The sequence below is a fragment of the Pristis pectinata genome, chromosome 5, assembly GCF_009764475.1.
Source record: "Pristis pectinata isolate sPriPec2 chromosome 5, sPriPec2.1.pri, whole genome shotgun sequence".
Classification (NCBI taxonomy): Eukaryota; Metazoa; Chordata; class Chondrichthyes; order Rhinopristiformes; family Pristidae; genus Pristis; species Pristis pectinata.
This window is the reverse complement of record NC_067409.1, coordinates 19,045,925-19,059,999: the sequence shown is the minus strand read 5'-3', so window position 1 is coordinate 19,059,999 and position 14,075 is coordinate 19,045,925. Positions and strand designations below refer to the sequence as shown.

General features: G+C 40.1%; 1 protein-coding gene across 2 annotated transcripts in view; it reads left to right on the top strand.

Moving 5' to 3' along the window:
- LOC127570339 (disco-interacting protein 2 homolog C) overlaps positions 1 to 14,075 on the top strand; it is a 504,340-nt gene that overhangs the window by 269,692 nt on the left and 220,573 nt on the right. For both annotated transcript variants that reach the window (XM_052015787.1, XM_052015786.1), the window contains exon 2: positions 7,084 to 7,155. In XM_052015787.1, coding sequence (XP_051871747.1) covers positions 7,084 to 7,155 — 72 coding nt within the window. The remainder of the gene's footprint in view (positions 1 to 7,083; positions 7,156 to 14,075) is intronic.

Genomic DNA, 14,075 nt, shown 5'->3' with positions numbered 1-14,075 from the left:
GATGCCAGCTCTGTAATTTCCAATGGTGCACATCTGGCTGTTCGTACAGAAAGCGGCTTCCATATCACCTGTGGGCCTACTTCCATGTGGCTTGAAAGGGGCCCATCGAAGTAGGTCACAGGCCAGCACAAGGAACCTAAAGAGTATCTTATTTCCTTAGAACATTGAAGTTGGTCATTTATCCCATCAAATCTGTGCTGCCTATCACAGGCATCCCAATAATCCCATTCCTCCCCTTGTTTCCCTGTAAACTATTCTCTCTCATATGTCCAATAACTCCCCATCCACCTCCACTAGGTGTAATTTGCAGCGATCAATTGACCTACCAACCTGTATATCTTTGGGCTGTGGGAGGAAACCAGAGCAGCCATGGGGAAACCCACATGGTCGTAGAGAGAACATCCAGATTCCAGGGGTGGGTATCTGTCCACCTTTCAGGTTCACTCCTGGGTGCCTGTCCCTTCAAACAACTACCTGTCCTCTCCCACCCCCGTCCTCCTGATCCATCTCCACCGACCGATGACCTGATCCACCAGCTTGAAACCAAAGCTGCAGGCCAATAGCCAAATTGAGATGCACTTGCCAGTAGGAAGCATAAACCGCGATCAGGAGACCATACTGACTTTTGCCTCCTGGCCAGGGACGCTTGATCCCAATTCTTGCATTCACCAACACTCATTTGTCGGAGATTTGCTAACTCAACATAGGCTAATGATTTAACTTGGAAACCTTCATGTCTAATGTTGCAAGTGCTGTTGTTATCCTATTCTTATAATGTAACAAAGATTAATCAGAGTATACTTGCTGTTGTCTCTGGTTTAGACTCTATTTTGCAACATCGACATTTTTTCATCAAGTAATATTGAAACCCCTGGAAGCATAGTGGTTAAATTACTGGAGTGTAAAGAGTGGCATGGACTTCTGGACAACAGATATGAATTTGGCAAGCAGCAATGAAGTTTAAGTTCAAGTGTGGGTCCTCCCTAGGTTACGGCAGGGTTCCGATCCTGTGAACTGTTTGTAACTTGAACAGCTCGCATCGGAAGCGTGACCGTGAACTGATTTCCGAGGCGGCAGAAAACGCCAGCAAATCCATCCTGCCGATCTCCTGAACGCTCACTCGTTTGTACAGATAGCATTTGTAACCTGTGGAGGTCCTGTAGTTATGTATATTTGGAATGAAATGTCAGTATCAGTAATGGTGATCATGTTCTTCAGCAAAACAAGTCTGCTGTGTTATCCAGTCTCGCCTATTAGTGACTCACAGTAATGTAGTTGACTCTTAACTCTCCCCTGAAATGGCCTGGCTTTCCAGTCAGCCCAAGGGCAATTAAAGACCAGCATTAAATGTTGTCCCTGCCCAGGACATTGACATCCTGTGAATAAATTAACATAAAAAAAACCCTAACAAAATTCTGATCTCTTTTGGTCTTGCGGGTTTCTAATTCTGATGTCCTGCAGGGAGATGTCAGCAGGAGGCTGACCCTGCAGGCGGTGGATTGTACAGGAGCACAGGCAAAAGCTCTCAGTCTGTGCCTGATCACTGGGGATAATCTGTCAGCAAATGATGACACGCTACATGTGAAAGAGTCTGAGCGGAGAAAGATACAGTCCTTAGAAGCAAGTGAAAGCACAGACACTTAGCAAATGTGACCTTTCCTTAGAAAAATGTCATTTATTTCTGATGGCTTGACAAATTGGGGCTGTCTGGTCTTTAACAGGATGTCATTGAATCTGCACTGAAGGCAACGTACTTAAAATGCCATTTTGAATCACACGAAAGGAAATCTTTTGACCCTTGTGTTTTGTTTTCCTGTTGTTCTTCATCTGGAGCTGCCTGCCATAATCTTCCTTTTCAATTATTTATCCCGTTCCCTTTTAGATGATGATGCAGTGTTAAGAACAGGGGTAGATGCTGGCCTTGTCAATGACATTTCAAAAGATGAATTTGTGTATATATATTAAAATAAAGTTTAGTAATCCAGTTCTAATAAGCTTCTACAAAAAAAATCTTGATTTTGTTTTCTTGCTATTTGATAATCCTTAATCTTTGTTCTTTTGTTATCAAAAAAGCAAAAACAAATTTTGTTACTGAATGAAAATCTTTTGTAATCTCACATCTTTGTTAAAGTAGTCTTAAGTTGTTTTTTTCCAGAAAAATAGCCCCTGATATTTATGATTTTATCAGGGCAATAACCTCTTCTTTGAACTGTTCTAGTGAATTGCTTTACTATTTTCATGCTGGTAATATCCTTGGTTAAACGAAGTGCTCAAAATCACCAATAGAAAGCAGATTTGAAGGATATACAGTAGTATCATACTGTACAGAAGAAAGTCATTCAGCGCATTGAGTCTATTTTGGCTCCCCGTTGTGCAATTGCATGGGTCCATGTCCCCACTCTTTCTCCATAGTCCTGCGAATTACTATGTACTGCCTATCCAAATCTCCTTTGAAACCTCTGACACTGTTTCTATCATTCCTAGAGGCAGTGTATTTTAAAATCATCATTACTGTCTGAGTAAAACATTTTCCTCACATCCTCCTTGTATCTTTTACCTGAAATGTTAGATCCATTTCCCCTGTTCCTTGAACCATTTGTTAAAGGGAAACCCCTCTGCTTACTTCATCTAAACCAGTAATGGTCTTGTACACCTCCATCAAATCTCCTCTCAACCTTCTTTGCCCCAGGGAGAAGTGTACCCAGGACAATAGAACACACTGTGTGTCAGTCCTTGGTCCAAGTCTCCAATCACTTATTCCACTTGTGCATGGCTCTTGTAAATTCTTTGTAAGATATGTGACAATCAGACCAGGTAACTGTTGGTCCAGCAGGTTGAGATCAGTACAGTTAAATATATTTGGGAAGATCTTTAATGATGCATGTGTAAAATCTTGGCTAAATGAATTAGATTTGACTAACATGCCTTTACTAAAGGAAGCTCAAATCATATAAATAGATTTAAATTTTTTTTGAAGTAGTCATGAAGCTCATGGATAGGAAAACCTAGTAGACACTGTTTATTTTGACTATAAACAGCTTTTAATAAAGTGGGATTGATGGAGAGGGAGAGAAAAGTACCACTTTGTCTCAAAGGCAGGGGAGAGGAAGGACACCAATATGAACTGAGAAGGTTAGAATAAAAAAATTAGTGCACCTCTAGAAACAGCTCCAAAAGCGGTAGAGTGCCTTTGTAGCATTGGAGGCAGTCCAAAAGAGATTCACTGGCTAAGTCCTGAGAGGAGAGGACTGTCACAAGAGGTTGGGTCTGTATTCTTTTGAGCTGAGAAGAATGAGCAGCAATCTTCTTGGAAGAGATAAGATCCTAAGTGGGCATGACGGGATAGATGTCAAGATGTTTTCACTCGTGAGAGAATTTCGTTTGAGGGGATATAGTTTCAAGATAAGGGGCTGGTCATTTAAACCCGAGGTATGTAGAAATCTCTTCTGACAGAGGATGGTGGATCTCTGGAATTCTCTGCCGCAGAGAATTGTGGAGGCTTGATCATTAGAGGTATTTAAAGTGGAGCTCAGTAAGTTTTTGAAAGTTCTGGGAATTGAGGGCTATAGGGGTTTGAGCACAGAGGAGGAGTTGAGGCATGAGGTAGATCAGCCACTATCATATTGAATTGGGGCAGGCTTGAGGAGTCAGGTGGCCTACTCCTGTTCCTATTGTATTCCTATGTCTGTGTAAGGCACTGCTGAGCAGATGAAGATGGAATATTGACAGCTGAGAACTTTTGATTAGGTGATAGTCTGGTTGATCTAAATCCTAAATCACTCTTTTTTAATTGTGTGTGTATTCTAGACCCTCCATCCTTCTTGAATCTGAAATACTCCCTTAAACGACTCCTGTCACTTTTGATTTAATTCTTAAGGCCCCAATCTTCCACTAGCAAATTTTCTTTCCTCATAGCTTGCAGTGTTTTGTTTTCAGAAGATGGTTTGCTTATCATTTCAGACATAAGAAAGTGTATTGCTGCTTGGTGACTGAAGCAAAGGCTGGCTTAAGCAGTGCTGTGATTGGATTGCCTGCCCTTGTCTGCTCTCACATTGGTCTAGGTAATGATGGTGGAGCTTGTTCTCAAGGGAATATGCTAAATATAAATTTGTCTGAGTTGTGATGCTTTGAAAAGCATCCAACGTAGCCTATTAATTAGCTATCAAGAAAAAACAGAATGGTGTTTTCAGCAGAATATGTAAGATATCAGTTGCCTGATGTTTACAGTCAGAACCAAACCAGGCTAAAAAACAAAATTTAGGTATTGTTACTCTTGTTCATTAGATCTTTGTAGTACTTGTGTAATGAATGCCCTTTTTTGGCTAATTTGATATGAAGGGTGAATTCCATCTATAATCGATGGTTTCTGTACAGTTCTGAGAGCGGTGGAGGTTCTTTTGTAAGGGGGATAGTGAGCAGATCAGTGTGGAAATAAAGCAATAATTGATCCTTCAATGGCAGTGAACATTGCAGTTGTCATCAGACCTTTTCACTCATTGCACTCTTGAGAAAAGCCATTTGGCCCATTGAGACCATACTGGCTCAATGGAAGAGCAATCCACCTTGTCCCACTCCCCAACCCTTAGTGCATAGCTTGGCAAACACTTTCCCTTTAAGTACGTATCGAGGTTAGAAATGTCACAAGAAGTGCTTTTATGCAAACTGTTATTTGAATGTGAGATTATTTATAGCAAATACTACTGAAACTGAGTTAATTGCAGAAATGGAAAACATTACTTTGGAAAAGCAATGCCAGCTCTGGCACAGTGTACCGAATGGCCTCTCCTTGTACTTAAACTGTGTGCGATGCAACAGAACAAGAAATAATTACCCGTTCAAATCACAATGCACGTTGCTTTTTAAAATGCACACGGATGTTTTTGCTCTTCCCTCCTCAGGGTTGAAGCAACGATTTTCACTTTATGGTCTACTTTCAGTAATTTGATAATGTGTAAGATACATAATTCAAGGAGAACCATTTCCACTTGTATCAAAAGTGTTGACTTTTCTGCACTGTTTCAGATAATGCATTTTGGTTGACATAAAAATTGCTTAAAAGGACCCATACCATTTAAAAATACAACAATTCCTATTTTTGAGTATGAATGATTTAAGAGAGTGAATTCTAAAGTTCAGGTCAAGTGAGTGTACTGCATAAACACTGAAACAATTTTCTTTTCTCGGGGTGGTGTCTGCTGCTCTGCAACCAGCTCTGGTGACCAGAAAGTGGGTTCACTTATTTATTCGTTCATGGCACATGGGTGCTTTGGTTAGGCCATAACTAATGGCCCCTGAACTGGCGATAAGTCAGTTCCATGAGAATCAATCACAGTGCTGTGGGTCTTGGTCCAGCAGCAGACAGCAACTTTCCTCCGAAACATTATTAGGGAACCACCAGTCCAGGACTCTGGGTACTAGTGCAGTCACTAGTGCAGACCACGGCAGGCACGGTAGTGTGACGACAGGCACGGTAGTGTAGCGGTTAGCGTAACACTATTACAGCGCCAGCGACCCAGGTTCAATTCCGGCCACTGTCTGTAAGGGGTTTGTACATTCTCCCCGTGACTGCGTGGGTTTCCTCCGGGTGCTCCGGTTTCCTCCCACATTCCAAAGACGTACGGGTTAGGAAGTTGTGGGCATGCTATGTTGGTGTCGGAAGCGTGGTGACACTTGCGGGCTGCCCCCTGAACACTCTACGCAAAAAGATGCATTTCACTGTGTGTTTCGATGTACGTGTGACTAATAAAGAGATCTTATCTACCATATTCCTCTCAGCTCATGCTCTAACAATGAATAGTGGTGGTGCTGGGATTACTGCAGGAGTGATACCCTTACAAATGTGATGTTAAATATCTTCTTAATAAAATCATTGTGGTTTTTGTGGCGAGCTATAATGCAAATTGTATCTTTTCTTGTTTAGATCATTTTTTAAAAAAAGATTATTGTCTTTTTTACTTCCACATTGATAAAAAAGAAATGCTTGTTATTCAATAGTTTTGATCTGTAAAATTTTGAAAGCTTTAAGCTGAAGAGTTTTTATTAAACTACTCCATCACTTGAGGCCTAGTCTTCATTTGCAGCTCACTGTATTTTGTTTGATGGATGTATTATCCAGGCTTCTGCTCACTGTTAACCTGCCTACTCTTACAGCTACTAACAGATCTACTATGAGCTTCCAGCATTTTGTTTTCATTTCAGTTTGCCATATTTTAATATTAAATTAACACATTTCTTACATCTGTGGGTTACTATATTATTGCATCAAAATAACCTCACAGAACCATAAAAGTTAAGTGTGGCTGTGCTAAAAATAAGTGGGATGAGTGCAGCCAATGGGCCAGATTGTTTACTGGATGGTTTTAACTTTAAAAAGAAACTTGCAATAACTTGGTGTGATCTCTATTTTTATGTCACTCTGCATGTAGAATTGCAAATAATTTTGCTGACACACTTGTAATTATGTTGCAGTAGTATATTTTCCCACATAGTTAAGCAATTTTTATATAATAATTAACTGTTGCAAACTGAAATTAAAGCAAAATATTGGAAGCCCATATTAATGGTAATAAGAAAAGGTAAATTAACATTTTGAGCAGAATTTCTTTGTGAGACCTGATCAGACTAAATAGGGTTTTACTCACAATGTTAACCAATTATTTTTGTTCTCCATTTTCTGATGCTGATGGAAGTGCCTTCTATTTATAGAACTTCCATCTTTATTAAATTGAAATGATTGGACTTGGTAGGTAATTCATTCTGACAGCAATTACAAGCCCATAGCCAATGCATAATTCATTGTTGATTGCTTTGATGAAAGTGCCTGTGTTATTCTGCTGGTGCCCAGCCAGCATGGATTTAAGCCGTGAATCCTTGACCAGTCCCACTGAAACAAATTGCACCAGGTTTTATCCAGAAAAATGATCACTTACGTGGCTAAGGATTTCAGAAGTCTGCGACCCAGCATGCCCTGATTTGGTACAATGTGCCAGAGCAACTGTTGTGATGGCAACGTATCCCGCCTTGGTACAGAAATTTATTCTGCAACCTCCCATTTAATAATGGCTTTTTTTCTTTCATTTGCAGGAGACATCACACAGAAAGGGTATGAAAAGAAGAAATCAAAACTACTTGGAGCTTACCTGCCACAGCCTCCAGGTATGTTACCTACAGAAAAAGCATAGCTGCTTAAACGGCAAACCAAAATGAAATATAAAAAAATAGTAACTTGCCTAATTATCACAGGTTGAATTTGCAAAGGTCTCAAATTCAAACTGGGAGATGTGCATGCTGTAATTTTAAAAGTAGATTTTCAGCTTGTTTGAATTATAAAATGAATTTAAATGACTTGAGATTGTTATTTATATCAGTACTCTTCAGTCATTAAATACATTGAGCATTGTGAATTAATAGAAAATGTTTAGTAATGAGCAGCCTACAGCAAAGTCTAAGCCATTTATTATTTGAGCATTCGAGCACAGTGTAAGAAAAAGGAACAAGAGTAGACCATTTGACCCATCGTGCCTCTTATAGAGTCATAGTGTAATACAACACGGAAACAGGCTATTTGGCCCAACTCGTCCATGTTGATCAAGATGCCCATCTAAGCTAGTCCCATTTGCCTGCGTTCGACCCATATCCCTCTGAGCCTTTCCTATCCATGTACCTGTCCAGGTGTCTTTTAAATGTTGTTATTCGACTTGCCTCGACCACTTCCTCTGGCAGCTCATTCCTTATCTGCATGAAGAAGTTGCCCCTCAGGTCCCTTTTAAAACTTTTCCCCCTCACCTTAAACATATGTCCTCTGGTACTTGGTTCCCTTTCCCTGGGTTAAAGACCATGTACATTCACCCTATCTATGACCCTCATGATTTTATACACCCTATAAGGTCACGCATCAGTCTCCTATGCTCCAATGAGTGAAGTCCAAGCCTGCCCAACCTCTCCCTCTCATTCAGGCGCTCAAGTCCTTGCAACATTCTCGTAAATCTTCTTTGCACTCTTTCCGGCTTGATGATGTCTTTCCTATAACAGGGGAACCAAAACTGTGCACAATACTCCAGGTGCAGCCCCACCAACATCTTGTACAACTGCAACATAACATCCCAACTCCTATACTCAGTCCTTTGATTACTGTGCCAAACACCTTCTTCACCACCCTGTGTACCTGTGATGCCACTTTCAAGGAACTACGTACTTGTCCTCGAAGGTCTCTCTGTTCCACAACACTCTCAGGGCCCTCCCGTTCACTGTGACATTCCTACCCTGGTTTGATTTCCCAAAATGCAACACCTCTGGATTCAACGCGATTTGCCATTCCTCTGCCCATTTACCTAGCTGATCAAGATCTTCCTGTAAAGATTTTTGGAAACCTTCTTCACTGTCTACGATACCACCTATTTTAGTGGTTCTGCCATTCAGTATGATTGTGGCTGAACTTCTACCTTAGTGCCCCGTTCCTGCAGTGCCTACAGCTCTTCATTCCTTTCATATCTAAAAATCCAAGAGCACCTTGTGGTTTTGACTAACATATTATTGGTCATGACAGAATCATAGTGAAGATAAAAGGTGAGCTTTTATTGGCTCATTGATATGGTTGTGGTATTTTGCAGAATTTTTAAGATTTAACAATGGCAGAAATAATAAGTCTTATGTTCATTTCTGGTTTTGCAATTCGTCTGATAATGAAGTTGCACAGGTCAGTCTGTGGCAGGATAAGGATAACACTATTACCTTTGCACCAATAAAGTGCCGGGGCTACAAAGAGGAGATTTTTGTTACCTCTTTAAGGCATTCAAAGACATCCCCATTGTCAAGCACTCCATTATCAGTGCTTACCACATCACTGACCTAAACCAAAGTGGACCAGCCATCTTGCTACAAGCACCAAATGAAAGTTAGGGACTTGTGCAAATGTCTTTCCATCTGAATCTTTAAAGCCTATGTAGCATGAACAAGGTTCAAACTCAGTGTGCAATAGAAAATCCACAACTTATCTGGTTAAGTGCACCTATGTAACATTCCAAGATGCAGTAGTTTGCATGATCTACTGGCTGCATTTGGGGAATTCACAATGGGTTAGTTTAACAGCAGCATCCTCCCTTATGACCTCTATCGCCAAGGGAATCAGAGCAGCATTGTTGTGGAAGCACAATTATTTCCAGCATCTCACCTGCCATGGTCTCATCCACAAAAACCTGGCATTTCAAGGAGAAGGCTCACAATCTCCCATCCTTGGAGCACCAAGGATGGGCAGAACAGGTACCTTATCATTATTAGTGCATTCCCAAAAAAACGTGATAAACAGATTTGTTGGATTTGCAAATTACTTTTGTAAATCTTTTTCTCCCTTTGTTTCTGATTTGTAGAGATGGTCCTCCTTCAAGGTGAAGCATCGTAGTTCAGTTCCTTTGCTGGGACAGTGATCTTCCTTGCATGACACACAGAGAACATCAGCACTCTGTACTCAGCATCAGCACTCAGCCTACTTTTCACCAATAGTATTATGTGTGAGATTCAGAGCTGTTTTGAACCTAGAATACATAATTTAAAATAGAATTTACAATACATAAGCAAGCAGTTAACCCAAATGAATTTGTTCATATTCCTTGTCTCACTTTCTTTCACCCAACCCCATCCCCGTAAACAACTTCTTTCCTGTCTGAAGTAGTTATTCTGCTTCCTCTTAAAGCAAATAATAGTTTGCCTCAACTATTCCACATGGAAGCATGTTCCACATTCCCAATATTTCTATTGATTTTCTGTGTCTGCGTCAGCTACAGTCATTTAATAATGAAAATAATTCTTTCTGAATTTTATTGGTTTTTGAAGATGCTGAATTTCTGACAGTGATTGATCTCACAATATGAGTTGTGTACCTGACACTGCTGACCTTTACCTTGCACACTTGAGATTATTGACTATTGAACAAAGGGTCGGGGTGGGTGGGTGGGGGAGGCGGAGGGTGGTGGAATAATTCTGAGGGCAACAAGATCAAGTGTTACAAACAATTTGCAGCACTATTTCATTATCTTTCGATTCAAGTTTGTGCATAAATGGGCACAGTTAGCTCATCGTATCAATACAACTAATTAGTTTTAATGATCTCTGCAGAGCTCTCCCTGTAGATCTTTGCGTGATTATAATATCTAAGTTTGGTGTGTGAATTTCAGATTGCAAACAATTGTCAGCAAATTATCTTGGAAATTCATTCAGATTCATTGTTAACTGCTGGATTGTTAGTAGTTCCAAGTTCTCAGTAGTGCTAAATATTACAGTAAATTGTTCTAAAATAATTGCACCTGGTCGTACATTTGGCCCAGAACCTTAACCTGAACTCCTTAGATGTGGGTTCATTTCAAAATTTACTTCTTACATCCTGTTGTAGATTACTAACCATCAATTCTTCACATCTGTCACTTTTCTTCTTTAACTTTTATATTGCTCCAGGCTGCAGCTATTGGTGCAAAATATTAAATACTTCTCTTGCTTTTTATTCTTCTTCCTTTCAGAGGTGGCAGCAACTATATTTTTTAAAGATTTCTCATGGCAAAGCTATATTTTCCAGACATGTGCATTCAAACCACACAGGAAATTGATTCGGTCTGAAGAGTCATTTAAGCCAGAAAATACCCAGTGCAAACCATTCGCAGTCTTATCCACTACTATTGAACATTGTTGATGTACTCCAGGTTAAAGAGAGAGTGCAAATTGAAAATGCAGCAGGGATCGCATGATGAGTCTGTATAAAAACTGATTCGGCCACTGCTGGAGTATTGTGTGCGGTTCTGCATGGAGAATGATTTGAGAGAAGTTGTTGAAAAGATTTACTAAAATGATTTTAGGAATGAGGGATTTTAATTATGCAGATAGACTGGAGAAATTGGGGTTGATCTCAGAACAAAGGAAGCTGTGAGAAAATCTGAGAGTGCTGTTTGCAGTCATGAAATTATCGACAAGAGTGGATAGAGAGAAATTGTTCCTATTGGTGTAGGAGTTGAGAACAAGTGGACTTTCAAAGAAGGTGATTGGGAAAAGATTCAAAAGTGACACAAGGAGAAGATGTTTGAAGCATTAGTTGGTTCAGGTCTGAAATACAACAGGGGTGGTAGGTAACACTGAAGGCGGTACGTATTCACCTCATCATCATCTCTGCCTCCATTGGTGTCAATAGAATGACTTTAAGTTGTTGAATATTCTGCTCCAATACTACTGGATAGTGAGTTTAATGCTACTGATTGGGAATGGATTTCTAAGTGCTGAGCTGTATATTTTACACAGGTTGATGATTTAGTCTGGGTGTTAAAGACTGCTTTCACTGAGGGCCACAACAATTGAGAAGAATGAAATGGATAATCATTATAACACTTATTTAGTGAGCATTTAGTGATTTAGTGAGCATTTCGTCTCCTGCTTTAAATCCCACTTGAAAACTCCTTGGCTTTGACAGGCTCTTTGTAAAGTTTCCAAAACTACATTGCAAAGACGTCTGCCAAATTTAAGTCCCCTAGTAGCTCAGAATATCTATCTGTTGGTCAAAGGTTATGTTGTTAATGTGAATGGTTGAGTCTAATCAATATTTTGCAGCAGTGTTCAAAGACAACAGTTTGTACTTTTGCTACAATAATTCTCAGTTTTGCTCATGCATTCTGTTCATCAGTGAATGTTGGATATTATCTCTCCGGCTCTATGAGTAGAATTTTATCTTATGACTATGTGAATCCCAAACACAATTGCACATTAATTTATTTAACTGATAACTAAGGACCAAATAAACAGAGTAAAATATTTTTATGTTATGATTTAGGGCAATTGCAATAGAATTACTTGAATAACAAACCAGTTGGGGATATTGGATTGAGTACCCGATGGAAAAATAAGCAAGTGTATTGTGTTAGTCTGATGCCATAAAGGAATTACCTTTAAGTTGGACTCCTGAAGCTTTGATGTGTTGATGTGGTGATGTAAGGTTCCCTGTCTAGGTGTAATCAATTATCCATGTGCAAATTGCATCCAAAACTGCACTGATTTGATGAGGCATTTCTTTTTCCTTCAAGTTCCTGCTTCACATTTTCAAAAGGCATTTGATAAGGTGCCACATAGAAGTTTATTGCGCAGAATAAGAGCCCATGTGATTGAGGATAACGTATGACTAAAGACTGGTTACAGACAAAGGTTGAGGATAATGTATGACTAAAGATTGGTTACAGACAAAAAACAAACAAAAGTTATGTATAAAGAGGTCATTTTCAAGTTGCCAGGCTAACTAGTTGAGTTTCTTGGGAATGAGTGCGAGGGCTTAATTATTTGTAGTCCATATTAATGAGTTACATGGAGATGCTCAGTGTCACATATTCATATTTCCTGACATTACAAGTGGTAAATGGTAGGAGACTAAGGAATGTTTTTAAGCAGAGAGATCGAGGCAAGTTCATAGTTCCCCGAAAGCAGCAACACTGGTCATTAGGCTGGTTCAGAAAGCTTATGACATCCCCTCCTTCATAGGTCTGGGCATAGAATAGAAGCATTGGGATATTATTTTACAACTTTACATAACACTGGTTAGGCTGCACTTGGAGTATTGTGTGCAGTTCTAGTTGCCACACTATAGAAAGGGTGTGACTGTGCTGGATAGAATGCAGGGAAGATTCACCAGGATTTGCCTGGATTGGAGGACTTTAGTTATGGGGAGAGGTTGGGCTGGGTCTGTTTTCCCTGGAGTGGAGGAGGCTGAGGGCTGATCTGATAGGAGTATACAAAATAACGAAAGGCATAGATATGTAAAACAATCTTACTTTTGATGCCCCTACCATGGGAAAAAGAGGGCATAGGTTTAAAGTGAGAGAGAAGTTTTAAAGGGGATCTGAGGTGTCAGTTTTTATATAGAGAGTGGTTGATATTTGGAACATGTTGTTAGAGGAGATGGTGGTATCAGATAAAAGTTTAAAGGAGATTGTGAAATTGAGAGGACATTTTTATTTACACAGAGAGCAGTAGGTGCCTGGAACATGCTGCAGGGGAGCTGCTGAAAGCAGTAGGCACGGTAGTGCAGTGGTTAGTGTAAAGCTATTACAGTGTCAGCGACCTGGGTTCAATTCCGGCCACTGTCTGTAAGGAGTTTTTACGTTCTCCCCATGTCTGCGTGGGATTCCTCTGGGTGCTCTGGTTTTCTTCCACATTCCAAAGACGTACAGGTTAGGAAGTTGTGGGCATGCTATGTTGGCGCCTGAAGCGTGATGACACTTGCGGGCTGCCCCCAGCACACTGTACACAAAAAAATGCATTTCACTGTGTGTTTCGATGTACATGTGACTAATAAAGATATCTTATCTAAATTTAAGAGGTATTGAGACAGGCAGACGGACATGCAGGGGATGGAAGGATATAGACCATGTGCAGTCAGATGGGATTGGCTTAAATTGGCATTGTGGTTGGCATAGACATTGTGCACCTCAAGGCCTGTTCCTATGCTGTATTTTTCTATGTATTATATTTAAGACACATTTAGACAGACACAATATAGTCAAGGCATAAAAGGATATAGGTTTAGTGTGGGCAAATGGGATTAGCATAGATATGGGATCCATATCTTTATATTGGTCAAGAAGTGATTGAGTTGGAGGAAGTCATTTCCACAAAATGGTGAAGAACTCAGCAGGTCAGGGAGCATCTATGGAGGGAAATGAACAGTCAATGCTTCAGGTCAAGACCCTTCATCATGACCCAAAACATTGACTGTTTATTTCCCTCAGTAGATACTGCCTGACCTGCTGAGTTCCTCCAGCATTTTGTGTGTGTGTTGCTCCAGATTCCAGAATCTGCTGAATCTCTTGTGTGTTGGATGTTGTATCCATCTGTGTAATTTGCCAGTAGTGCGAACAATTCCACCTAACATACCATCCCAACCATGGAAATGGCTGATTTCAGCCATTCCAACAAGTCCTTGTTGATTTTTGTTACAAAGGGATCAATCACATCAAACATTCCCTCCTTCTTATTAACGCATACTCAAACTGGATTGAAGTCCAACATGTAGGTCGTTTTTTTGGCAGTGGAATGTACCATCAAAGAGTTGAGAT